General features: G+C 42.2%; 3 protein-coding genes across 7 annotated transcripts in view; 2 read left to right on the top strand and 1 right to left on the bottom strand.

Annotated features, from left to right (window-relative positions):
• The window catches only part of LOC105676460 (uncharacterized), a 99,534-nt gene extending 76,827 nt beyond the window's left edge, over positions 1 to 22,707 (bottom strand). The window contains exons 1-2 of one of the 2 annotated variants that reach the window (XM_067351873.1): positions 22,550 to 22,707; positions 22,284 to 22,480 (exon numbers count right to left, since the gene is read on the bottom strand). In XM_067351873.1, the coding sequence (XP_067207974.1) occupies positions 22,284 to 22,451 (168 nt within the window). In that variant the 5' untranslated portion in view covers positions 22,452 to 22,480; positions 22,550 to 22,707. Of the gene's footprint in view, positions 1 to 20,497; positions 22,481 to 22,549 lie in introns of those variants that run through there. The other variant, XM_012374353.2, reaches the window with a different exon arrangement.
• On the top strand, positions 15,542 to 20,582 carry Eogt (EGF-domain O-GlcNAc transferase). 3 transcript variants are annotated; one of them, XM_012374349.2, is made up of 12 exons: positions 15,542 to 15,685; positions 15,978 to 16,144; positions 16,873 to 17,858; positions 18,151 to 18,357; positions 18,452 to 18,600; positions 18,706 to 18,869; positions 18,961 to 19,081; positions 19,176 to 19,329; positions 19,408 to 19,608; positions 19,689 to 19,822; positions 19,890 to 19,992; positions 20,164 to 20,582. In XM_012374349.2, exons 3-12 carry the CDS (start codon positions 17,679 to 17,681, stop codon positions 20,419 to 20,421), a joined length of 1,671 nt encoding a protein of 556 aa, XP_012229772.1. In that variant the 5' UTR covers positions 15,542 to 15,685; positions 15,978 to 16,144; positions 16,873 to 17,678; the 3' UTR covers positions 20,422 to 20,582. The 3 variants fall into 3 exon arrangements, with proteins under 3 accessions (XP_012229772.1, XP_012229774.1, XP_067207973.1); XM_012374351.2 differs by lacking the exons at positions 15,542 to 15,685; positions 15,978 to 16,144 and having other exon boundaries at positions 16,894 to 17,858; positions 18,964 to 19,081; XM_067351872.1 differs by lacking the exons at positions 15,542 to 15,685; positions 15,978 to 16,144 and having other exon boundaries at positions 17,717 to 17,858; positions 18,156 to 18,357.
• A 32-nt stretch (positions 22,708 to 22,739) lies between the features above and the next one.
• Positions 22,740 to 24,587, top strand: LOC105676458 (ATPase WRNIP1-like). Of its 2 annotated transcripts, none has more exons than XM_012374357.2 (4): positions 22,740 to 23,247; positions 23,320 to 24,094; positions 24,155 to 24,360; positions 24,453 to 24,587. In XM_012374357.2, exons 1-4 carry the CDS (start codon positions 22,921 to 22,923, stop codon positions 24,465 to 24,467), a joined length of 1,323 nt encoding a protein of 440 aa, XP_012229780.1. In that variant the 5' UTR covers positions 22,740 to 22,920; the 3' UTR covers positions 24,468 to 24,587. The 2 variants fall into 2 exon arrangements, with proteins under 2 accessions (XP_012229780.1, XP_012229778.1); XM_012374355.2 differs by having other exon boundaries at positions 22,743 to 23,247; positions 24,155 to 24,376.
• Positions 24,588 to 25,056: the final 469 nt, after the last annotated feature.

Here is a 25,056-nt window from a genome sequence, read left to right as displayed (position 1 = left end):
TCGAAGAGTCCTCGAACTTTCGAGAGCCGAACGCCGCGCGTGACCGAGGGATTCTTTCTCTTCTTCGTCCCGCACGCTCTTTTCCCCGGCGCCGAGAAGGTGCGATTGTCGCGATCGCAGCCTCATTAGTCGCCTGATGTCTCTCTTAATTGCCCGGCTCCCTTCTGTCGTTTTATTCGCTGACACTGATCGCGCCCGCCCGGTAAGCCGTGCGATTTTTCTTTCGTCGCTAATAATTTGCCGTAGAGAAAAAGAGTAATTTTGCTCAAGAGTTATTTCGCGATGGCTTTGAATCTGCATTATCCCCGATGCCTCGTATGGAGGCCGATCCAGGAATAAATGGACGACCGGTATCACGTAGTTTAAACGCCGTAAGTGTCGTAAACACTGTGATCACGCATCGCGTGCGCTACGCGGAAGAGCGAGGGCGCATTGTCGGAGCGTTTTCCTATGTGATGGATGTGTCAGGGTACGGAGGTTATTTCTGTGCGTTTCTGTGGGTTAAAAAAAAAACGCCCCGCGGTAATAATGATTAATAGGCTAATTTTCGAGATCGCGTAAAGCCAAATTGCATAATATATTACCCGTCTGGAATACAATAATCCCGCATCATCGCTGACTGAAAATAGAGCGGAACGTTGCGCGCGCGTGTACCGCTCGGAGAAATCGGCATTTCGTCACAACATTTCCGAAAGTTACGGCTCGTGTAGGTGGAAATGGAAAAATCGACGTGGCGCTTTTGAGCCGCACGAGGCTTACAAGATCGTTTCCATTCACGATCGTAATGGAGCGCTCGCGAAGGAAAGTGTTCTCTCACGTGTCACCGCGCGCCGCGCGGCCATATATTTTCCCGCAACGAGCGCCGACTCCCTTGCATCCGTACGCCGGCCGTGTATCGATCTCTTCTCACGAGTGATCAATGTTGAGATCCGAGTCCGCGGTTTCGTCGATCGTCACCGTCGTCGTTGTTGCCCGATGATTTAAGTTCTCAACCCGAGACTCCTGCTGTCAGGCGCGGCGCAAACGACGTACCCAACTTCCACGCGACGAGCGCAGACTAGCGCTCTTTGTTCCCTTCCTCTTTCCCCTTTACGCGTTTTTTTTTCTCTCGCGATTGTTTCGAAAGATCAGTATTGGCGTGAATGCCATATGTATCGCTCGCGCAACGTATGCATGGTTTTTATAAATGCACTCGCTTTCTATGTATAAACTGAATACACATCGGCGCATTGCCTAATCTATCTTCGCGCAGACAGTTACTTCAATTATTATACTTGCATTTTTGCGATATTTCTACTGAAATATTGATTTAGAATAGAAATCAATCGAGTTCCGTTAGAGTTAATAAATAGTTTACGATCAGAGAGTCAATGCAGATGGAGAACTGCGTGTTCCGTGAAAACGGAATTAAACTTGAAGTGTCGTGAGCTAATCTTGCATCGGCAACGAACGGCGCAGCCAGTGTATCTCGCATCGGTTGCCTCCCGACGTTCGCGGAGGCGATCTGAATTTACAGTTGCGCCACCGACACGCACAAGATACTCGCACACGCGAGCCCGTGATAATGTTGTTCTACGAATCCGACAGCGGATGCATGCAGAACGGACCGCGGCAATTGCGGGCCGTATCGTACATATTGGCGCGTACACGTCGGAAAGTGAAAGAAAGAGCCCGGGTGCGAAGAAAGAGGGAAAGAAAGAAAGCCGAGGAAAGTATACGTTTTATACGTACTCGCGATCGCGCGCAAGAAACGAGGAGGTGCCCGGAGGCCGCCGGAGAGAGAGAGACCCGCTGAGTTATGAACACATTCGGGATTTCTTCGGGTTGTACCTGCTGGCCGGTCGGTTAGAGGGAAAGGGCAGTCTGCTTTATTGAATTGGGTTACATGATTTACGACACCGCCTCCCAATCTCGCTCGATCACCGCTCCCTGTCGGGGTTGACTCGTAACGCTTAACCCTTTCGAACTCACGCGGCTTATTGCGAGCCTGCTTTTGTTCCGATTGCAGACAAATTCGCGACAGGTGTCGGCGCCAAGAGACTTCTAGAAATAATAAAATAGGACATCTGATATCGGGCGAGAGGTGAAGCAGAAAGTGCGCAGAGAACGAACGCGCGCCTCCGCCTCGCATCGCGATATAATCTGAAATCAAGAGCTATCGGTGTGTTTTATTACAAACGATGGAAAACAAATTTGCGATAGTTATCGGTGCCGAGGAGTCGTTAAGATTCACAGTATATAAAGTGGGCGACTATGAAATATTAATTCCCTCCGAGAGCGCGATGGTGTAATTTAGCGATGCCCGAGAAACCTGCCTATCGTCGAGACGAGCCGTACGTCCGCGTTTACCAGGAGATATTAGCGATAAGGTGTATCTGCTTCAACCTGTTGTGCGAGCAGTGTTACCGCGGATTGATATAGTGCCATGTCGCGGTGAATATGTTGCTCCGTGTACCGTTCAGCGTAATGACGTTGTACGATAATGGCATGGTAATCACGGCGACTTAATGCCCCGACACGATATTTATTCTCGGACCTGTCATCTTTTTCCGATCTCAACCACCGATGGACTTAACGCTGCCCGAACTGTGCTTTTACTCATTAAAATATTGCCTCCCGCCATAACGATGCAAACTCGCAATATTTAATCGCTATTGATCGCTTTTATCATTTCGCCGCTTGAGCAATTCGTCGGAAAAAGAAATGTCACAATATTCTATAATTTTTAATTATTCATTACTGTATGTTACTGACATAATTCCTATTGTGAAGCACACAATTCCTTTTATTCTAATTTAACAATAGTTCATTAATTTATGAGGAATCAAGTAATAGAAATTGCACTGCACGTGTTACGTAGGCCGAACAATTCCGCAGTGCAAAACGATAAACCGACAGTGAAATCTTCCTGTCAGCGCGCAAGGTAAAACAATTTCAATTCCCTCAAAGCCAGGATGCGGAGTACGCGTCTTGCTTACTCGTGCGTCAATAAAATCAGCGGGTGTGGCTGTGGGCTCATTGGCAGGCTCGTTCAGGGTCGCTTGGATCTCGCGAATACAGGAAGAGAGTCTCATAAAACTAGAGAGAGAGAGCGCGATGTTCGTTTGCCGAGACCGAGTGCGGGAAAAGTACGCGGATATCGCGGATCCGCTCGTAGATCATTTGGCGGAGAAATCTGGATGGCTCTGCGAAATAATCATCAATCGCCGTCCGAATGTCAGTAAATTATCGCGCTTTGATACGAAGTCCGTCGATCGACAAAGATCAATCTTCATCGTCAAGCTTAATTCGTTTTAGAAAGAATTAAATTGGAGCAACTCCAAATATGACACATTCGATAACGAGACTACTGTGTATAACGGTTAACCGCCGGTGATCGGAGAACTGAGAATCGGGAACACCGTCATAAACATTTGACGCGCGATTGCAGAAAGAATTGGGTAATCCGACAGATCCGACGGTAACGTCGGACGCGAAACGCTTCGCCAATTTGAAGCGGCCTCGAAATCACGATCTATCAGGGGAACCAGTTTGAGTGCGTTCTCACTCTCGGCTCACTCACATGCCGTTGAATGATGGCCGGAGCCTAGGACCGAGCATCGGAGCCCGTGTACCATAAAATCGCTTCACTATATCAATCCGCTTATTGCCTTGTCATATATTGCGGCCTTTGTATCGCAATAAGCCACGGCAACGTATATACAAGGGTGTCACCTTTTTCCCTCTATCTACGTCATAATAAATAGCGGTGTGAATCCCGGGAAAATCTCCGCGCCGGACACGTGTCGGATATTCCGACGTTCGTGGACGTCAGTTTATTGTCTGTTTATGCAATTGAGCGCTGCGCATTAGCATAAGAGATTCAATCAAACGCAAAATATATGGTGTGCGCTTGAAAAACTCCCCGGTGCGTATTTTTTTTTTCACTTACGTAAGTTGCACGGCCGGGCGTAATCTTTTTGCACCTTCATCGTCCCCGCCACTCGCGCAACAATGTCGACGATGAATTATGTAACGCACCGTTATCCAGAATCCTTGGACGAGCGCAACCGAGCGAACATTAACAATCGTACGTATAGCGCGACGGTAATTACTGTCTCGCAACAACCAAGTTCTCCGCTCCGATAGTAATTTATATTCGAGTGATATATACCGCGACAGTGGGGTTGGCTAATACAATTATATCCTACGCCCGGTGTACGATTGCGCGATGTCCATCTTTGGAATTTTAATCGCGCGCACCGAATGTACTTCCTGGAGATAATCGGGATAGATAAGGAAAAGATCAACTTTCATGGCACTAAATGCCAGGAAAGTGTTATTATTTCGTGAATATATTACAAGTCTGTTAAATATTATATAATATTATTTTTCTGCAGCCTGTTGCAATATATGACCTCGTTGAAATTTTACCCACATAAATGATCGAATATCAGTAAATTGTGGAAAAAATCTTTCGAATGTTACTCGGGAGAAGTTAAAGCGGCGAAAACAAGTGGAACCACTAGTGGGCATCGACTGAGTTACGAATTATACGCGGAGAAAATTTTATATAAAAAATTACTACGCACGGCAGCAGTCGCATGAAGGAATTATAAAAATTGTTGCCATGTTTTTCACATAACGGCCACGGTATTTAAATTTATAATTTCTCTCCGTAGTCCGCGGCTACTGCCGTGTCACGGTAATTTTTGACATAAAATTTTCTCCGTATAGCGACGCGTCCCGCGAGTGGAAGAGCGGTAATACGATTTAACAGTGATTTAAGAAGTGGACGCACACGAGTACGGGTAACGTCTCCTCTCGGCGCGTCCCCCTTCCCGCTTGCACGATCAGGCTGCGCGTTATCTCCTTACCTTTCTCCGTGGTCTCTCTTCTCCGGCGAACGATTCCTGCCGGTAGGGCTCCGCTGGACGCCGCCACCGTGGCGCCACGCACTTCCACCCACACTTTCGCATTGCGCCGCGTATGAATACACGCATACGCGAGTCGCGGCGCGCAAGTGCGACGCGTGCATCACGCGTACATCGACGATGATGTCAGGGGAATTTGCACCTGGCGGTACCGCGCATGTACCGCGTGCCGACGATCGTACACTATATTCGTTGCCGCGACGAGAGGAAGGAGGGTCGGATTCCACGGTGTTAGAAAGTGCGCGTACACAGACGCGCCGCATGTGCGAAATCCTGCGAGCGATGGAAAGTCCTCGGCGATGTACGACTACATCTCACTCCTGCGAGAAGCGACGGCGAATAATTATCGCCGCTGGTTTATGACCTCGTCGCCGGTGTCGCCGCCGCTACGATAAGACCATAGAAAGTAAACGCGCATCCTGTATACGTTATGGGAGTTACGGAGTTACGAATGGCGCAGCGACGGTCGATGATTTCGCCGATTCCGAGTCAATTAAAATCTTGGGGATAAATCGCAATCGCTTTAAAGAACTTTCGCTCAGTCTAATTATTTTCTTCGCAATAAATTTTCTTCGTATATTACGCGTATATTTCCGCGAAACAGGAAGAGGTGGACGCGCGTTCTACGGGAAATCTTAAACAAAGCGTGCACGAAATCGGACTAATTCCATGGCGATTTAAACTTTGCTCAAAGTAGCGTGCTTAATGTTGCGTGTTCTTCCTGCACGCAATCCTGTATCACGGCATCTCGCGCCGCTTCTGACCTATTGTCCCGAAGAGAGGTAGAAGTGAACTCGTGGAGCGTACGTTTAAGTGTGTCGTCAGGCACCGTTAGCGACCGTGCAATCTGCACGAACAATTTTGTTGTATGATCTCATTGTGCCATTTGATAAGTAACTAATCCTATATTCCGTAAACGTAAGCGCAGCGCCGCATCGCAATTTGATGCGCGGGGACGTGAGAAAGGAGGAAGAGTAGGTGGACGTAGGCGCGCAGGTTGATCAATCTGGCAGATGGGTTACGTGCTCCTCCGGGGCGGCATCAGCGGGGCCTTAAGAGGCCCCGGAGAGGCTACTGAATTACTGACAACCAAATAACAGGCCGATCCGCGGCGCGATGCTCCACTCGTTGTCGGCGCCCTTTCTCTTCTCCTTGCCCGCTCGTGAGCGGCGCATCTCTCAGGCCCGCACCGGCTGTCCCAATATGGGCCAACATATTATGCATATCGGCCATCGTGGGCTCTTATCTAAACGACGTAAGTACAGGCGCGTCCCTTTGGGGAAGCCGACCGCGAATCGTTGCTCGTGTTCCGGCAATCGCCGCTCGTCGGGGACCGACGCTTGATTAGACGAAGAAGCCTGTCTCGGTGAAATCGCGAAACGAAACCCTTCGGCTTAAACGATTACCGACTCGCCATGATCGTCGATCGATGCAGCATTGTGTTCTCACACAGGTACCGAGAAAATGCCGTTCACCGCGGGCTATTAATGCGCCGTAAAAAGGAGGCGGTCTTGAGTTAAAGTTAAATTCGCGCTTGATTATTAGCAGCTGTAATGCAATGCCGATACAGGCGCCTATTCATTATCTCCGCTCAAAAGGCTTTTAAAGGCAAGTTACGTAAAGCGCGTATTATACGCGTGAATACGATTAATTGCCACGATTTGTTCCATCCACTTTAATGTATGTTCATATAATCACTGTCGTTTGTTCCTTTCTCCCGCAGCCGCGCCCGAATTCGTCGTCTCCTTACTTAACCGCGCACGTACCTCGCGGAAATCGATCGGCCGTCGATCCTGAATCGGCACGTCTAAGCCGAGCGCCTCGCGCGGCGCGCTCGTTAGTATCACCTAGCACAATAATTACAACCGCACGATATTTTTCCGCGGCCGTCCGATAAGATCCGGCGCAGAGGTCGCGCAAAGACATAATCTATAATTACATCGGTGCACCGACCGACGCGCGTACACGTTCTCTGCGCTTGTTAATACACACTCGCACGAATGATCCTGCCATCCTTTTTGTTCGGGAAATACGAGATCGCTGAAGGATGCTTGGCTGCTTTGAATTAACTTGTAAAAGATAGATATCCCCTCGTGTTTGAAAGGAAAATAAATGCGCTCGGCTATTTATCTGCTCTATGCAACGCCAAACATCTCAATAACTTATCTTGAAAATGTGTTACTGTAACGTGCGGTGCTGCGGCGGTCACTGTATCGCCCGAAGTTCGGAAACAAAATCAATTATATTTCGATTTACATAATTTGTCTTGCGAGCGCCAGTATTGCCTCGCCGGCTTTCCTAATACGCTGTCTCCTGGGAAATGGCGATGCAGCCGACACGCATCTGACCGTTCTGGGCGATCCAGATGCGGCGGGTAAACATTAATTTGTTGCCCGTCGAACGCGATCGAGCCGCGGGGGACTTAAACGAATATGGCAGCCTGTCGTGTCGCAGTTAGTCAACGCTGAAGTCGGGACCACCCCGGTTCACCCGGACTGCCCTCTCGCTCTTTCGTCTTCCGCCGTTATTCGCGCTCTCCTCTTCGCCTCCTTTGTACGCGATCTCTCCCTTTCTTACGCCTATGTGATTCATAGACTAGGCGGCAAAGATCTACACGCGAGTACCGACTCGCTTCCCGCCAGCGCGGCGATCTATCTGTATTTTTCGCGTCACGCTGAGATCGGAAAAAAGGTGAGAATTAGGCATCCTCAAATAACGAAAATGCGCTTATATTTATCGACGATGTAATTCGCGTGATAAATATATTTAATTCTTGCGTAATGAATCGTGTATTATTAATTTGCAAAAATAGAGATTTAATAACAGTGTTGCCTTCCGCAGGAAAAATTAATCAACTTTCGACGATTTAACTGTTTCTAATCTTTCAATCTTTCAATTCTTCCTAGATCAGTGAACCAAACCGCTCTCTTATCTCACGGTGCCGATCCTGAATTTGCATAACCGTCGCGAGAAAGTGCAAGAAGAACATTGTCATCCCAATGGGTTAATACATTCTACGTACCGAAGCAGCCTTGATATTTCACTCCACGTTCCAGGATGACCAAGCTGTTTTTCGCGTCAACTGACGCAGATATCGCGTACAAGTACGTTGCAAGCGGTTCCACTCATATCTCGGTTTAGATTCTGGGCGGCGCGTGACGAATTTCAATCGTGTGAATCCCATCGGTGCCGTTCAAATGCATCGGCCGATTAGTTACGGTTAACTGTCGTTCGAACGGCGAGAGACAAACGAGATATCACAATATCGCAAGGTACTGCTGACTAGGAGATTACCGCTGTTTGTATTGTTGACGATCAGCTGGGGACGTCACGCATGAGTTTCGAATGGTGAGAGAGAGTCAACAATATATTTACCGTTTGGGTTCGTACAAATCCCAGGAATTTATCACATCTGCTTCCGTTGGATTACGAGCATTCCCATCTCTCGGGATCGTTTCGTTTCGATTGAGATGCGTATAATTTCCCTTATCTCCCGTTTCTCACAGCTTTTTCTAACGATCGGCACTCAAAACAATGTTGTTTAATGGATTTCAGTCGCCTTATAACGTTACGTCGCGCCGCTACCCGCAACGAGCATACGATTATGCCGGCATAACCGCGTATGTATAAGCGGCTAACTAAGTGGCAGTCGGTGGAAAGATAACGCGAGCGAGACAGACGCGGCAGCTTAAAACATCCGATAAGAAGCACGCGCGCGGGGCGCTTAACGATTTCATAAAGGAGATAGCGGCCGAGAGTAGAGCTAATTAAGCGATACAATCCCTGAGTCCTGAGGGCCGTTAAAGCCAACATCAAACGCACGCTTATCCACGGTGGAAGATACTTAAGATACCGCCACCGAGCATCGACTTGCCTAATTATCCGTAACACTTTCGTGCATTGCGTTCGCCGCGCGCTACGACATCTCGCCTTTCGATATACTATGTTCCTATTCGCGTAATAGCGTTGTAACATTACTATTTCCTTAATTAATTCTTACTTTACTCTCTTAACAAACTCTAACTTTATTCCTTTTTATACTCGCAATTCGCTGATAAAACGACGCTGTTAATTCTACGCCTCTAATATTGCTAACATTTTAAGAGTTATTCTTTCGTGCCGTTTTGATAAAAATAATCACCCGCGCAAGAGTGTCAATTTTTGATGATCGGCTTTCGCCGACGCGAAATCGAAGGGTATCGGCGCGCCACGCCCTGATCGCGTACGCGTGCATACGTGCGTGTTGCGTTACGCGTCGTTTCAAGCCTGCATAAGAACGTTCACCGGCGATACAGGGTAGATAGGTAGAGCCGGTGTTCCGAACTGGTCGGAGCCGCGCGGACAGGTCCGCAGCCAGAAGTTGATCCACGATTATGGCCCCGTGCACGCCCTTGTTCCTTCGATCTTACTTGATAACCGTGGTACTCGGTGCGAGTCTCAGCCGTGAAACAATTTTCGGCCGGAATCGTTTCGTTGTCGACACGACACGGTCGACCTCCCCCTCCCTCCCACGGCCGACATGGAATGTCCTGCGTTACTCCCGTGGACGACCCGCTGGGTCGTCGAATTCCTCAGCGAGTGACCCCGGCGATCCATGCGACAAACCTGTGTTCGGAGCGTCCGTTTGAAGAGCTACTCGCTTTCAAGACAATGTCCCCTTCTTCCAAACTTCAACGTTATATTTTTTATACGACTGCAAACTTTCGGCGCTAAACTCGCGAACTGAAAAAAGAGAGATACCCGCGTCCGAGAAAACGTTTCCAACGGTAGGAGTTCTAATTGTCATTAAGTGAATAATGTTGCCACTTAGATATTCATGTATCATACAATGTAATATTTCTCTGATCGAAACGACTGGTTTCAAGTGTTTCTATCCCGTTAGCTTTCCGTGAAATTATACGTTGCCTCTGGATTGCGACATTATCACAATTATCCTCATAACGCAGGTAATGCGCGTTGTATGCGCTGACTTATGAAAAGATTAAAATTCTTTCTTCTAGTCGACCGCGAAGGTCGGGTGCGCCTAACGAATGTCACGCATGCACGATGGTGCCTCGTTTTACGGCACAAAAAGAGTCAGCGCGGCGCATTACGCGTGAGATACGACGTTTAATGGAAGACTTATTCTAATGTTATGGGCGCGCGATATGCAGAAATACAGGCTCCCCCCCCCGGGCTCGATTTACTAATTACTATGCAGGTCACCTGAAGTTGTCGGGCGCTTTCGTGGCGAACGCGTTACACGCGCGCATAATATCGCATGCAAACGAATAGGAATCACGCAGGTGCAGCTTGACTCGCGAACCGCACGAGAATTCGCCCTCGCCTCCCACCTATCGTTTTCCCCCTCTCGTCTTTTCGCAACCTTTCTCTCTGTCTCTCGCAGCACCGCGAGAAACTGATTCGCACACTTCTCGCGTTTCCATAAAGAGCGGAAGAAAGTCGCGGTGCATTCCTGAATCGGCGTGTGGTCCACCGTCGTAAAGCAAAGTTAGAATGTTTTCGCAGCGCGGAAAAAGAGACGGAAGGACACACCTGCGCTTCTCGCCGCGGCGCACCGTGGGCGTTTTGCGACGGCAAATGTCATCGCGGTGTATCCTTCGAGGACGTTTCTTCGTCGTTTCGATCGTAAATGAGGCCATTGTGCGCGCGGACTACGACTACGACTCGTGCCGTGGATTTAATGAAACTGCCACAAGAAGACCTTGCTGCGTTATAAATTATGTCAATTTCTTATCTAAAACTTTTATCTCAAAATTTAATTCGTGGCAATTAATCGCATGATCTTTTTGTATAAATCTTATTGTAAGAAATAAATTGCATTAAAATTAGTTATAGCCGCCTTCGAGAAGGTTAAATATAACTCTGGCACATCCTGCTTTCAAGGGGCAAACAGCTCCAGGTCGCATCGCGGTTGAGATCACCTTTACGAGAGGGTTTAATAGATTATAGAGACGTTAGAGAGGAGTACTCGAGACCTCCTGCCGGCGAGGTGTATTGCTCAAACTTTTGTAGACTTTTATCGCTCGTTGTCGTTGTCGCGGATCAAAACCTGAACCTGAACCTCTAAAAGACTTTCAGACGTATCGGCACCAGCTCGCTATCGCCAGCATAATGGCTTTCACAATAGCCTTTTCATATTCCGATATGTACAATGACTATTAAATACGAAAACTATTGTTAAAGTGCTTCTTGCATTAAAAGTGTATTCAAATTATTAGCGGAAAGTATGATTAGTTATTTTCAGAAGAATTGTAAAAATCTATTTTTTTTAAAACATCAAATTCTCCGATTAATTCTATCGAAAGCGACTTGTGCGGAGATCGGCGGGAGAAATTGAGTGATCATCTGAATCACGTTGTAAGTACCGCGCGATAATAATCATCCCCGAAGACCCGACCGCAACCGTCCTCGTGATTATCCTTCCGAGGAGACACGTGATCCCGACGGCTGCGGCCGATCGAGATAACCGCGAGCTCCGGCGACGTTATTGACCATCTAGGCGCTGCTCGTATACGGTATACCTAAGCCGGACCCGCGATCCGGCGGAATGGAAGCGACGGAGAGGGGCTTTTTTTGCAAACGACGACAACTTGTCCCGCGGTGTTCACGATTCGACCCGGGCTGTGACCTCGGCGTCGTAAATTCCGTGTCATAGCGGTTGTCACCGGTTCATCTTTTTACGAGCGTACCGCGGCTCGCATTCACGGCTCGCTCGAGATGTACCCGCGTTACCAGAGTCCCGTGAATCAGCTATGAATTGTTTGAAAGGACCTCTTTGCGTGACAACAACTTGGTGCACCCTCCGCGAACATCCGGCTGCTGCGGATGCCTTGAAGAACTACTTCGGATAATTCACGAAATTCGGGTTATATTTAACCTTCTAGAAATAATTCTTTTTGCATGATGGAAGCTTCACTGACCTATTTTTTTACCGCAACTCTTAAATCATTATTTTAATACAGCGTACGCATCGTTTAAATCTTCACGGTTAATAGAAATCTTATGATAAATAGCGCAGGTACATTACGAGATTAGAAATGGAATATATTGAATATTCTAATCCTGTATCCATGTAGGAACGTAACTGTTACATCTAACATTATAACGCACAGTCGTAGAATATTTCGGAACGGATTCGTATACCGCAGTAACTGTACTTTGAACGGATTTCGGAATAGGATCTGCTTATCGAGGGGCTAGTTAATGCGCCGGTTATGTTTGTCGTGATGGAGGCGCTCTTAAGATGCGAGATATGACAAAGTTTTGATTTATAGTCCCGGCGTAATCGACCGAGGAAGTGACGATAATTCGTTAGCGGAGAAGCTACGTCGTTGATAGCGACCCAGCTCACATTGTCACCCGGCACGACGTTAATGTGACCAAGCCTTTTCCCGTTTATAGCGCCCATATACGCAGGTATGTGTCGCGCGGCTACCGTGCTCTGTGGTCAGCATCTCATTAATATTTCAATTACTAGCTCCCGTTTACGATCGCGACCGTGCGAGAAACAATATCCGAGGTGACAGTTTTTTTTACTTCGAAACGGCGTATACGATTCAGGATTTAATGGGCGATTGCTTTGTCATCGAGGACATCTCGTTCGGCGGTCAACGGCATTCCCGGCGAAATTCCATCTTGAATTTAACACATGATAAAAGAGTCTGTCACAAGCTCGAGTAAAGCTATCTCTTGTAAGGCGACTGAATATAAAACGCGAGTAATTTATAAGTTATCAGTGTATCGATCAAATAAGAAGTTAATAAGTTAAAATAATATTGCAACTTGATTTTTATGGAACGTTTGCTCGCTTAACGATTCTTATATTCTTTCTTTATATGCAACTTGTGCAATCTACGTCAACATTGCATCATAGCGAGCACCTGTCGTTCTTTCCATTGGAAGAAATAAAGAAAAGAAAATCGACATCATTTCATTGAATTTTCGAGTTTAAACTCACAGTTTTTTTCATTGTTAAAATAATATTATTATTGTTAAATAATTATTGTTAAAAATAATTTTAAAATAATATAATAAAACAAAGTGAGACTAATGTGATATCGCTCACAAACAAATTTTTCATTCGCAATCGCGGTTCGATACAGAGAATTTCGGAGTGGGAATTATTCGGCGCCGATGCGTACTTTCGAAAGCAATGAGTCTTGAAAGGTTCCTGCGAACGAAACCTTAAACCTCTTTCGCCCTCATGCTATATTTTAAGCTTCACGCGTTCCTGGCATACTCGCGACGTCAGGAACCGCAACCCCACGACCCCGTCGACACGTAGAAATAAATTGCGCTCCGAGTCACAAAGAAAATTCGAGAAGGACCTCTCCTGGAGGCGAATACGAACGATACGAAGAAACATCCTCCTGTCTTTGCTGGCGATGAAATCGACGATGTCGAACTGCGCATTTAATCGCTCCGCTTTATAATTAATTGGGCCTGGTAACGAGCTGCGTGCAGAGATCTGCAGAGCTCGCTAGTGGAATTACAAACATTTATCATCTATTAATTAAGCGATTAGTTCGCGACGTCGTTAACGAGGAAGCCAGTGTGTAAGACGGCATTTCTTTGGTGCGAGCGCCTTGGGGCAATTTCTGCAGTACTCACTAAGCAGTCGGTTTAGACCTGCTCGGAATTCGAGCGTGCATAATTCTAAACGTTAGCACATCCAATGATCATGGTTTATCGATCCTCGAGAAATAACTTATTATTTCCTATCGTCCGTCGAAGAGCCAGCGGTCAGTTGTGAGGACTATATTCAAGCCGCGCAGCTTGATTTAGTACATTCACTTTTCCTCAATTTTCTACACTTTCTATTTCTGCTGATTTTCCGCAGATCAAAGATTTGCGGCGATTCGAATATCTCGTTCATTCGGTTTGATTAACAGCGTGCTATAATCGTCGCAACACAACTACAACGATAATAAGTCACCTCCGCGCAACTCGTCAAGACATTCGAGGGTCAACGCGAGCATTGTATTCCGATAACTCGCGGTTCTGTCTACCAGGAAAAGACGACAATCGCCATACTTTACGTCTGCGGATACGCATTGAAATGAGCGCGTGGGTGGCGGAGAGGAAAGACGCAGGTAGATTCGCGGAAGAATATACTGCGCTTTGTACACAGATCCGACGCGAGAAACCTCCGAACGTCGGAGGAGAGAACCTGTACTTCTTTCCGGCGTGCCCCCGAGTGCATCCATAAAAAGGGGACCCGTATTCGTCGGCGAATTTTTTTTCGGTCGCGTGGGTGACCCGGAGCGTTCCCGTTTCGCAAGACGCGTCACGGTTGCAGTGTGACACGTCGCCCCCGCGATTTTCTCCGACGGGAGAGGAACCCCGAGGTTCTGCCGGGGAACGTTATAGCGTTGATTTTCGCGTAGGTTGACACCGGCTCTCGACCGGTGACACATGGCGCCAAAGTGGCGGCGACGGTTGAACGTTACGCCGATGTCGCAGTGCGCACTATACCTGCATTTTTGCGGAAAACGTCGGGGTTTATCAGTTCGCTGAGCGAGATTGCGTCACGAAATCAATCTGACGCGCGACACGCAATACGTCACCGGCGCGCGGCCGCGACATCGAGAAAATTTTATATCCGCTGATACATCGCAAAACGATCATCGTGACTCAAACGATGGCAGTCAGTAGTTTCAATGGTCGTAACTATATTCGCTTAATAGCTCCGTTCAGAGATGTAAACCGGTTTTATTTGCGATCTTATGTTTTCCGATATCGCATAACGCGACAATGAGCCACACACTTAATTATTATTTACTGTTCATGGTTTTTCTCACTCTGCTGTTTCAAAAAGAAAATATCCAATCCTCAATAGCTACAAAGATACATTTGTCATTAATATAATTATATGCTGCAAAAGTGTGATTCTTTAAAGATAAAAATGATCAAGAAAGTAATTATTATTGAATGCAACGATGTGAGCTGTACATCCAAAAATCATTATGGCAATTTAATTATACGTATAATTCAAATTTCTAAAATATTCTATATTTTCTGCCTGACTTTTAAATATACTACATTTTTAATATCGCATATCTTAGAAAGATAATGTAGCCGCGTCGTGATTTCTCTGACCGATGAAAAAAAATCCTGGCGATCCATGACGACAAAAGATTCGCAAGAAGAAATAAAGTTAGGTACACCAGCATAAATAGCGAGCGCGAGGTACCGTTGCGACCGTACCGGGTTGAGGGTCGAGGTGATGCGATCGTGATCGATGTAGATCGTTCTTTCGATCTATCTGCGGCAATCCGTGCTCGAGTAGACCGGTGTGTCCCTACCAGCTGACCGGTCAATCTACATATACCGGTAAACTACGTGCTTTTACGTGCACAACACACACACGCAGCGAGATACTTTCGTATACGCGAATAAGTTGTATATACATACATATATAAATACATAATGTTTGTAGAGCGAGATCTGTTTCCGGGTCACGCTACGGCAGGTTGACGCCGAAGATATCGGCGCTATTGTCCCTCGTGCTCGATATCTACGATTCTCTCGCATCGATTAGCATTGATCTGTAGATCATTGTGATTGGCCTGCGAGACTGGCGGCCGATGCCGATTTACTCGGATACGTACATAGATAGTTCCAATCTTCCGTTTCGCGAACGATCACAGGCAATCAGCTGGTCACTCGCCCGCGGTGAGAGACGAGAATCGAGATCGCTTGATCCCATACGGATTGGTGCAAATAGACCTCATAGGATCTGTCATGTTCCGATATTTCAATAGTCAAAGGTATATCTGGATTAAGTGAACGTTTAAAATTTATTTACTTAATAGTCCTGCAAATTTAAATTTACCATGGCGTCAACGTTGAAAAGAGAATAATAAATGTCGGGAAAAACTGATAAATTCTCTAGATCTAAATCTACGCTCCTTTCGCCGCAAGCGCTTTAATTGCATTGTAACGATCTCCCGTGAACCGAGAAAGACACCTGCGACCAACGAGAGTCGCAGCTGATATCCGAGTCTTCTAAATTGCGTAATGATCACTGCCTAACAGAGTGTGGGACTCGGTGTGTTTCAGCCGGTGAATGTGGAGACTTAGATTCAAATCGTACCTCTTTCTCTTTCCGACAAGCGAAATCGTATAAACTGCGAAGATATGATCTACCTCGACCACACCTCGAGAGGAGGATCGAACCGTCTCCCGTATACCTCGTTTTTGACGTATCTCGAGGGGATTAGCATAAGGTACGTCTGGTAGGCTTATCGAGCCTACATTTGCTTTACGTAAAGGCATAACGGAAGCTAACATTTGACATAATCACTAGTTAACAAGAGTTTTCGCACGGCAGAATGATTTCTCTTTATCAAGGCCTATTCATTTTATACTATGGTAATTCTAAAGATATTAAATATAAAATATGTTTTTCATCTAAATGAATGTGTGTGATGCAAAATTTGTAAACTTCGAGTAATAAAAAAAACTTTTGCAGCAGAATATTAATATAAAATTAATAACAAATTAATGTTTTAAAACAATTTATATGTAACACTTTGTGTGCTATAGAATACTTTGTGTTTTGTAATAAAATTTTCATAATTATTAAAATCTCAAGATCTCTAAAAATATTTTTTAATATACATCTAATTTTTACATATTTTTTTACTAGTTTAAAATCAAAATTGTAAATATAAATGAAACAAGTTTCTTAAAACAGTAACTGCAGTCGCACCCTTACATTTCTCTGCGTTACTTATTTCTATTCATTTTTATATACAAATATCTTATCTATAGTAGATATTTCCTTATATCAACTATAGATATTTTATTTACTACAGATATTTTCATCTCGATATCCTTTTCTACTGTTATATACTGATGATAATATATCGATAGTGGGTAGCAGATTTTGTGTTTCTTCTACTTTACCAATGCTTTAAAAGTAATACTATCTTTTGTATCCTCTTTGTAAAAGGATCTCATAGATGGACTTGGATGGATCTAAATGGACCTTTAAGGAGAGAGGTGCCCTTTTCCATAACACAAAACCCATAAAACGTTATGGTCAAAGATTCAAACCTTCAGACGGTGGAGGTTGTGTGACTCAGCAGTTTGCTCGAGAGCACATTACTTTGATGGCTCGTTCGAGCTTGATCATTTTACTTCCTTGGATAAAATAATTTTAGTGAATTTGTGATTATAAATAAATTATTTTGAACAGTGACAGTGTATAATCATGTTGCAAAACATTAAACAACTAACCATGTGGAAGATAATTAAATATAAAAAAAATTTGTGTCTTGTCTGTGAGAGGAAATGCTTCAATACTTTCATAGAGTTCAATACTTTCATTAAGAACACATTATTGAAATCAATCAGCTTGTCTATTGCTTAAAACAAATTATTCTCATGCGTGCTCCGCTTTCAGATGATCATTATCGATCCGATAAACGAAATCGCAGAATGCCGGTGTACATTTTAAACAATAAGAAGTATTAAAACTTCATTTCTTCGCGGACTTCTCAAGGCAAACTACTGCAATTTATATGATGTAAGCCGACTCAAATCTCACACGTATCTTCACGTATCGCCTCTCACCGTTTCTCCCCAAGTTCCATGCGCGTGAGTGCGCGGGCGCGTGCTTTATAACAGACCATAGTGAGGTCATACACCCACCTTAACAGGTGATTCGTTTTTTCATTTACATCGCGCGGACTCGTTATAAGACGAAAGTGCGAAGAACTCTTAAGAATATTCGATCCGTTTTAATAGTTCTTCACGATGATCATGAGGACGTTGTTCGCTGCTCATCGTGTGTCATTAGTGCTCGTATTCACGGTCACTGTCATTGACGGCAATTACACGGATATCAATCTACCGCAACAACACATCAAGTATTATTTCAATTCTTTTCCCACGGTAGCAGAAAAGTGCCGCAACGACGCAGCCTGTCCATATAAGGTAAAGTTTGGATTTAATTTTCATTTCTTAATACATCCTTTCACTTGTATGTGATATGAAACATTTGTATATCATTTAAAACATATAAGATTTTAACGATTTTTGCGTTTACCTCCTAATGTCCGTATTCTTAACTTTACGAAAATTACGAATTTCTTTCAATTTTATGAAAATTTTGTGTGAAATTTTAATTCTTAATTTTTTATAGTTTTTTTCAAATTGTTTTCTATATTTTTTAATTATTATACGTTAATTACAAACAAGATTGTATCAATTTCGCAACACATTCTAGGACAGCCTTGATACCAAAGCTTGTTGGGGCTACGAGAATGATTGCAAAATGGAAAATTCTTTTTCCATACCACTTTGTCCAGGTGATCACAAAGGATGGGTCGCTACGAAAAAGGCTCAACTGGAGACATATTACGCACAAGGCGATTTCGGATATGTTCGTGCAATGAGGAAAGAAATGATGCTATTATGCGAACCATTATTTATGGTAAGTTCGCTAAATCATAATGTAACTCTGATATCATGAACGAAACACAGAAAGATAATTAAATCGGCATCTCGACGTGCATCTTATTTTTTAGGATGATTCATCCTTGGAATGTGCGGAGCACATGAGGTTTTGCAGAGCGCGAAATATAATGTTAAATTTCACAGATCTGCTAAGTCGCAAGGAACCTATACGATACAAAATGGACGTGCTAAAAGAAGGTCAAATTGGCGGCTACTGCACGTAAGTAAATGAATCAGTGAGCAAAAAACAGATCACTTTTATGTTTCCTTTTGTACTTGTTACCTAAGTAAGCTGTTGGAAAGTAACTCTCTCTTTTATGATTAGGATGAATGAAAGGAGATTGCAGGACAACGTGGATCATATCAGTCCATTGCAGTCCTGGGGACCAGAATTACGAAATTTCAAAAAACTACCTCGTCGACCGATTGTCCACGGTGATTGTGATGTCGTCATTGAAAAACCGACTTTTATCATTAAGATAGACGCAAGTAAGTTTAAAAATATTCATAAAAAAAGATTCTCTGCGACGAGGAAACTACAGTTCATATCTGTCATTTTGTTAAAGTCGTTTTTTTTTAGTAGTAAATATGTACCATCATTTTTGCGACTTCTTCAATTTATACGCATCATTACACGTCAATCTCTCGCACCCATCCGCCTTCGATACAGACAATCATATAATGATCTGGGAAAGTTATAGGTAACAAGCACAAAACGAATCATTAAGCGAAACTGGCACAAGTATAAAATGAGAATTATGAATTGTTACATATCGAGCTGCGTTTTGCTTTCAGCTACCGCTCGGCGTTTCAAGATACCTTCGAAGCATTCACAAGGAATCCACTTTGGGATTTAAAAACATTCCGAGGCGAGACCGTGTGTTTCAAAAATGTGGTCTTTCCACTCTTACCACGAATGATTTTCGGGCTTTATTACAACACGCCATTAGTACTGCCATTGTATATCCTTCTAACGAGATACTACATGCTCTAAGAAAGACTATTAACTAAAAGAAAACATTTTTAGATTTACGGCTGTGAAAAATCCGGATTGTTCAAAGCATTCAGCGATCATGTACTGCATCGACTTGATATACCTCTTCATCAAAGGAAAGATCGGAAGATTCACGTAACATTACTGAGCAGAGACACTAAGTACAGAAAAATTTTGAACGAGAATGAGTTGGTGAAAGCTTTAAAAGAGAATCCGGAGTATAAAGTCAGAAAGGTAAAGCTTTAACATTCTATTGAGTTAACTCTTAATATTTTTTCTATCGCATTCGTTATATGTATAATTTACTCTAACAGGTAGTATACAATAAAAATGTGCCATTCAAAAAACAATTAGAAATCACTCGAAATTCCGATATCTTTATCGGTATTCACGGTGCTGGATTGACGCATTTGATGTTTTTACCAGATTGGGCAGCTGTATTCGAAATGTAAGATCCAATTTAATATTTTTTTAAATGTAACCGCGAATATTATGATTATGCATATTTTTCTTAGACATAATTGTGAAGATCCTAACTGCTACAAAGACCTTGCTCGGCTAAGAGGCGTGAAGTACTATACGTGGGAAGATACATCAAAGTTAACGCAACAAGATCCGGTACGTTTATTAGATTTTAATAGAAGACAAGTAATTCTGTAACACACAAAAACAAACATTTATATTTCTTTTCTATTATATCTTCTTGCTGATTTAATGATTTGAACTAAACTCTTGTTAGCTTGCAAACATTTTAATATTTTAATAATTATAAAGATATTTAATTTACAGGGAACGCATCCCGATGGCGGAGCTCATGCGAAATTTACGAACTACAGTTTTGACGTTAAAGAATTCTTGAGAATTGTTGCACTTGCAAGGAATCACGTAAAGCATCATAATGCTTTTAAAAAGTTTATTAACAATTTTCGCTCTGAAGTACAAAATGATACTAGCACGACGAATGAAAAATCGGTACAATCTTCTAACACGAAAGAATCGATTCGATTACAAGAGAAATCGAATATATTGTCCAAAGATGAATTGTGAATAAAATTTAGGTATTAAATTAAAAAAATTAATATAGAGAATGTTAAAAGGTGTGATCGGAAATGCAGTAAACCAGTTGTTACTGACCAAATTAATTTTACTTATTTTTATAATAATGTACATATTTTAACAAGTAAAAGACAATAAATGCTGAAACTCGATATGTCTGTGTTGCGTTTGGCAGTGCTTTCTCTTAATTATCAATTCTTAAAGTTCATATTTATAAATAAGTTCGGATTTGTAAATTGAATTACATTTATCTATTTTTGGCCATATGAGACTTATAATGTGTAATCTGTAATGAAAAATAGTTCCCTGTGTACGCGTTATGTATAAATTATATTACCTAATATTTTTAACGTAAAAACACATGGAAGAATTCTGCTGAAAATACAATAATCAAAAGTTCGATTCTAAGATTGTAAATTTGTCCAAATTGTCTCATTACAATTTTTGCACAGACTTCATAATTTGATTGGTATTTGCATCCTGTAAAGTATCAATGTCGAAAATATACTTGTAGCCATATATATTATTAATATTAATAGAGCTGTCGATGGTTTCGCATATAATGTGTACATTAACGTATTGACAAGCCCAGTTATAACGTTACAAAGAAGGAAGAAAAACAAGCCGTTATAATTTACAGCATCAAAAATTTCCAAAGATCTCTTGACTATACCTTCTTCTTTATGTACTTTCTTCTCGCTCTCCACATTTTTCTTTAGATTCAATCGCAAATTTTTGCGCAGTCTCTCCGTTTTGCTTTCAATGTGCGATTCATTTACTACATAATTAACTATATCTATCACAACCTCCACAAATAGCAAAAGTGTAAGCAATGTAGTTGTTAAAGTTAATATCCACATGCAGTAACCGGCATTAGCTAATCTTCTTGAAATTTTGAAGTACGAATCACAGAATAATGTTGCAATACAAGTTTGCACCGATATCAAAGATAACTTAATGCACAATAACATAGACTCATTGTAGCTCGCTTCAAATTCAAGACCATACAGCTTCAAAGAAATATTCATGTTCAATTTTGTGTGCGAATTTTGATATGTGGAATGTATTAATCTTCCAACAGCCACACCGACAAAATATAATCCTACATAACCAGGTACAGAAATTAGGCCCTCTCGATTGGCAGAGAAAAAATCATCTCTCGGCGCATCTCCTAAAATCCAGGTTTTGAAGCCTTTCGTGTTCATGATGTATTCGTGCATCCCTAATATCCAAATACCTGAGAGTAGTGAGTACCTCGAGTTAATAGTACTGGTAATCATACTAGTGAACAATTTAACCACAGCTAAAGTCATAAAAAAATTCCAATGAATGCCATACTCAGTGACATGCTTTTGATATCCCATGTATTCCACCGTTACGAAACGTCCGAGGCCTAACACCAAGAGAGGTACACAACTTCGGAAGCAACTCCTTAAATTTTTCGTGAGAATTTCCTCAAACCTCGCTTGGCGGTGAACAGAAAAATCACGAGCCTCTGGCGCAACCAGGGCATTTGCTAATATAAATAATCCAACACCAGTGTCCATCAGGCTATATCCAAACACTTCTGTTTTGGCAAACTTCCGTGGAAAGATTCGAAAGTCTACAGCCAATATACAAATCGCAGTTATAATATTAGTTAATGCGCGAAAATTAGTTATGAAGGGTCTCTTGCCGGCAACTGGTCGCATAGCTAAATCGATGACATTAGTACCCTTGCTCGCCAGAAGCATTATATTTAATACAGAAATAGTTATCATTACGATGCATACGCTACCAATGTGTTCCGATAACACGGTGCAGCACAAGACAGTCGGGACAACAGTTAGTATAAATTCTATGACGACTCTCACATTCCTGTGGATGTGTTTCCTAAGAACGCCCAGAGTCGTCGTTGTCAACAAGATGCCGCACACATTAGGCAGAAGCGTGAGAAGAATGTCTTGCGGCGTCGTGCCTCCGTGATTGGAAACGAACGCTTCTTGTTCGAGTCGGTATTGTTCCTTGTCCACCGGCGTCATTGTTACGGAAACATCAAAATTCTGGAGTTCTACGAGTGTTTCCAATCCAACTATAATTTTCTGTAATTGACATAAGAGAGCGTACACGACGAACTTACAATCGTGGATAATTTTTCCGTTGATTACTCTGCTGCTACGCGATGTGATAAATGTATGCGTATTACATGATGTCTATCAATATTTGGAGGTTGACGATAATGTGCATCTGACACATGGCTCTTTTTATAGATGGCAGCACTTTGTCGTTTGTTTTGATCGTGCTATAATTTGATTATGAACGACAGTGTATCTCACAATCAATGAATGTAGTGGTCATAATGTGATAATGTCATAATGTGACTTGATCTGCATTAAAAGAACGATATATGTTAATATCAATATACGAAATGATTAATTTTCTATTTTTAATTCATTTGGAAACATATTACAGTGTCTAAAAACGAACATAACCAGGAGGATAAAGAATTACATGGAAAAGAAAACTAAAAGATCATTCCCTTTTCAAGAGGATTTTATGATAAACAATCAAATTAAAAAATTTAAAGTACATGTTACTCAAATGCCAAACAACATGGAAAACATATCTGAAAATAATTTTATAAAATATCCAAAAGTGCAATCCTCAGAAGCATCAGATAAAGAAAACGTTTCACTTGTTGAAAAAATGAGACCAACAAATATTGCAGCTTATGTAGGACAAAAACAAGTTGTTGGTGGAGGAACTGTTTTGAGCCATTTATTAGAAAAAGGAGAGATTCCCAGTATGATATTCTGGGGCCCACCTGGTTGTGGAAAGGTAATATTAATGTTATTCATTGCGTTCTTCACTTTTATATTTTTGGTACTAACTATCTAATTTATATTCCAGACCTCCTTAACAAATGTAATAGCATGTTTAAGCAAGGAAATAACAGGTGACAATATGCACATTGTAAACTTATCGGCTGCCAGTTCTGGTGTAAAAAATGTAAAGGATGCTGTTACTGCTGCAAAGGATAAATCTAAATTTGGATGCAAGACAATTGTCTTTATGGATGAAATTCATTGTTTCAACAAGCTTCAACAAGATATATTTTTGCCACATGTGGAGACAGGAACTTTTACTTTAATTGGATGTACCACAGAAAATCCGTCTTATAGTTTGAACCCAGCTTTATTAAGCCGCTGTCGTGTGTTTGTATTGAATAAATTATCACAATGTGATATAATAGAGATTCTTCATAAGGCAATAGAGTATATGAATGGCTCAATATCAAACTTTAAATTTAATATTGATGATAAGACAATACAGTGGCTAGCAGAAGCATGTGATGGCGATGCACGTGTAGCTCTAAATACTTTAGAGTTATCAGTGCTTGCAAAAACATCAAACAGATTAAAAACGTCATACAGTAATAACATTATAACTATGAATGATATCAAAGAAAATTTGATAAAAACACATATGCTTTCTGAAAAAGAAACCAATCAAAGCCACCACATATATTCTGCGCTTCATAAATCTATAAGAGCGGGTAAAGCAAATGCATCTCTATATTGGATGGCCAGAATTATGGCAGCTAAAGAAGATCCAGTAAATATTGCGAGGCGCCTAGTTAGGATATCTAGCGAAGACATCGGTCTAGCAGATCCAGATGCCTTAGGTAAAAGAAAAGATTCAATTTTCATTATGTGAACGTGAATAAATTATTTTAAAACTTTAGGTGTAGCTGTTCACACAATGCATGGATGTCAAATGATTGGTATGCCAGAATGTGACGTACTCTTGGGACAATGCGCGGTTTATTTGGCAAAAGCACCAAAATCTCGATCAGTGTATAATGCGTTAAAAAGAACAGAGAAAGTTATTTTGGAACACAAAGGTCCTCAACCTGCTGTGCCATTACACATGAGATGCAATTCAACAAAGGTGCAGAGCGAATTTGGTAACATTTTTTCTATTAGTTACATAATTATTGTTAACTTTGAATTTTGTAATAAATTATTACCGTTTTCTTACAGACACTAGTAATCTAGTAAGCAACGAAAATTATAGCGAGACCTGTTTACCTACAGAATTATTGTGTTCAAACTTTTTTTAATAAAAAGCTAACTTGTAAATAATTAAAAAATAAACTATATAATATTTGATAGATACTTTCACGTGTTCTACTTATAGCTGTAACTTTTTCATTATAATTTTCAATCTTCAGCCTTTAATATACAAAATTAAAAAAAAATAAATTAAAATTGTTATCAATTTCCACTTCAATCTAAAATTGAATTAAATGACTTCTCAATAGTATGTCGATTGTTATATAACTGTTAATATTAGCTATTTAATAACCTTTAGTGCGCTATAAGTCAATGCCGTGGAATTTAACACACGATACATTTAATGTTGGCGCGTTATTGTCACATTGATCACACATTACGTAAATAGACGTCATAGAAACGTCATAGAGCAATACCTAACCAAGATCAATTTACTTTTTGTGACTGTATCACATGGAACTTTCCCTCTATTTAAAACGAGATCAATATTTAATTAAGATCAGAGAAAGGAGAAAGAGAAAGTTTACAGTCGATGTAGCGAACAAAGAACAGACTTAATGACGTCAGACAC

Source organism: Linepithema humile, chromosome 3, assembly GCF_040581485.1.
Source record: "Linepithema humile isolate Giens D197 chromosome 3, Lhum_UNIL_v1.0, whole genome shotgun sequence".
Taxonomy (NCBI): domain Eukaryota; kingdom Metazoa; phylum Arthropoda; class Insecta; order Hymenoptera; family Formicidae; genus Linepithema; species Linepithema humile.
Note: the sequence above shows the minus strand (reverse complement) of the source record. Positions and strands in the feature narration are given on the sequence as shown.

Excerpts from the sequence above, each read along its gene's own strand:
- Eogt (XM_012374349.2), top strand. The coding sequence starts at position 17,679 with ATGATCATGAGGACGTTGTTCGCTGCTCATCGTGTGTCATTAGTGCTC. Across the intron at positions 17,859-18,150 it reads ACGCAGCCTGTCCATATAAG|GACAGCCTTGATACCAAAGC; the intron begins GTAAAGTTTGGA and ends AACACATTCTAG. Across the intron at positions 18,358-18,451 it reads TATGCGAACCATTATTTATG|GATGATTCATCCTTGGAATG; the intron begins GTAAGTTCGCTA and ends CTTATTTTTTAG.
- LOC105676458 (XM_012374355.2), top strand. The coding sequence starts at position 22,921 with ATGGAAAAGAAAACTAAAAGATCATTCCCTTTTCAAGAGGATTTTATG. Across the intron at positions 23,248-23,319 it reads GCCCACCTGGTTGTGGAAAG|ACCTCCTTAACAAATGTAAT; the intron begins GTAATATTAATG and ends TTTATATTCCAG. Across the intron at positions 24,377-24,452 it reads AAAGGTGCAGAGCGAATTTG|ACACTAGTAATCTAGTAAGC; the intron begins GTAACATTTTTT and ends GTTTTCTTACAG.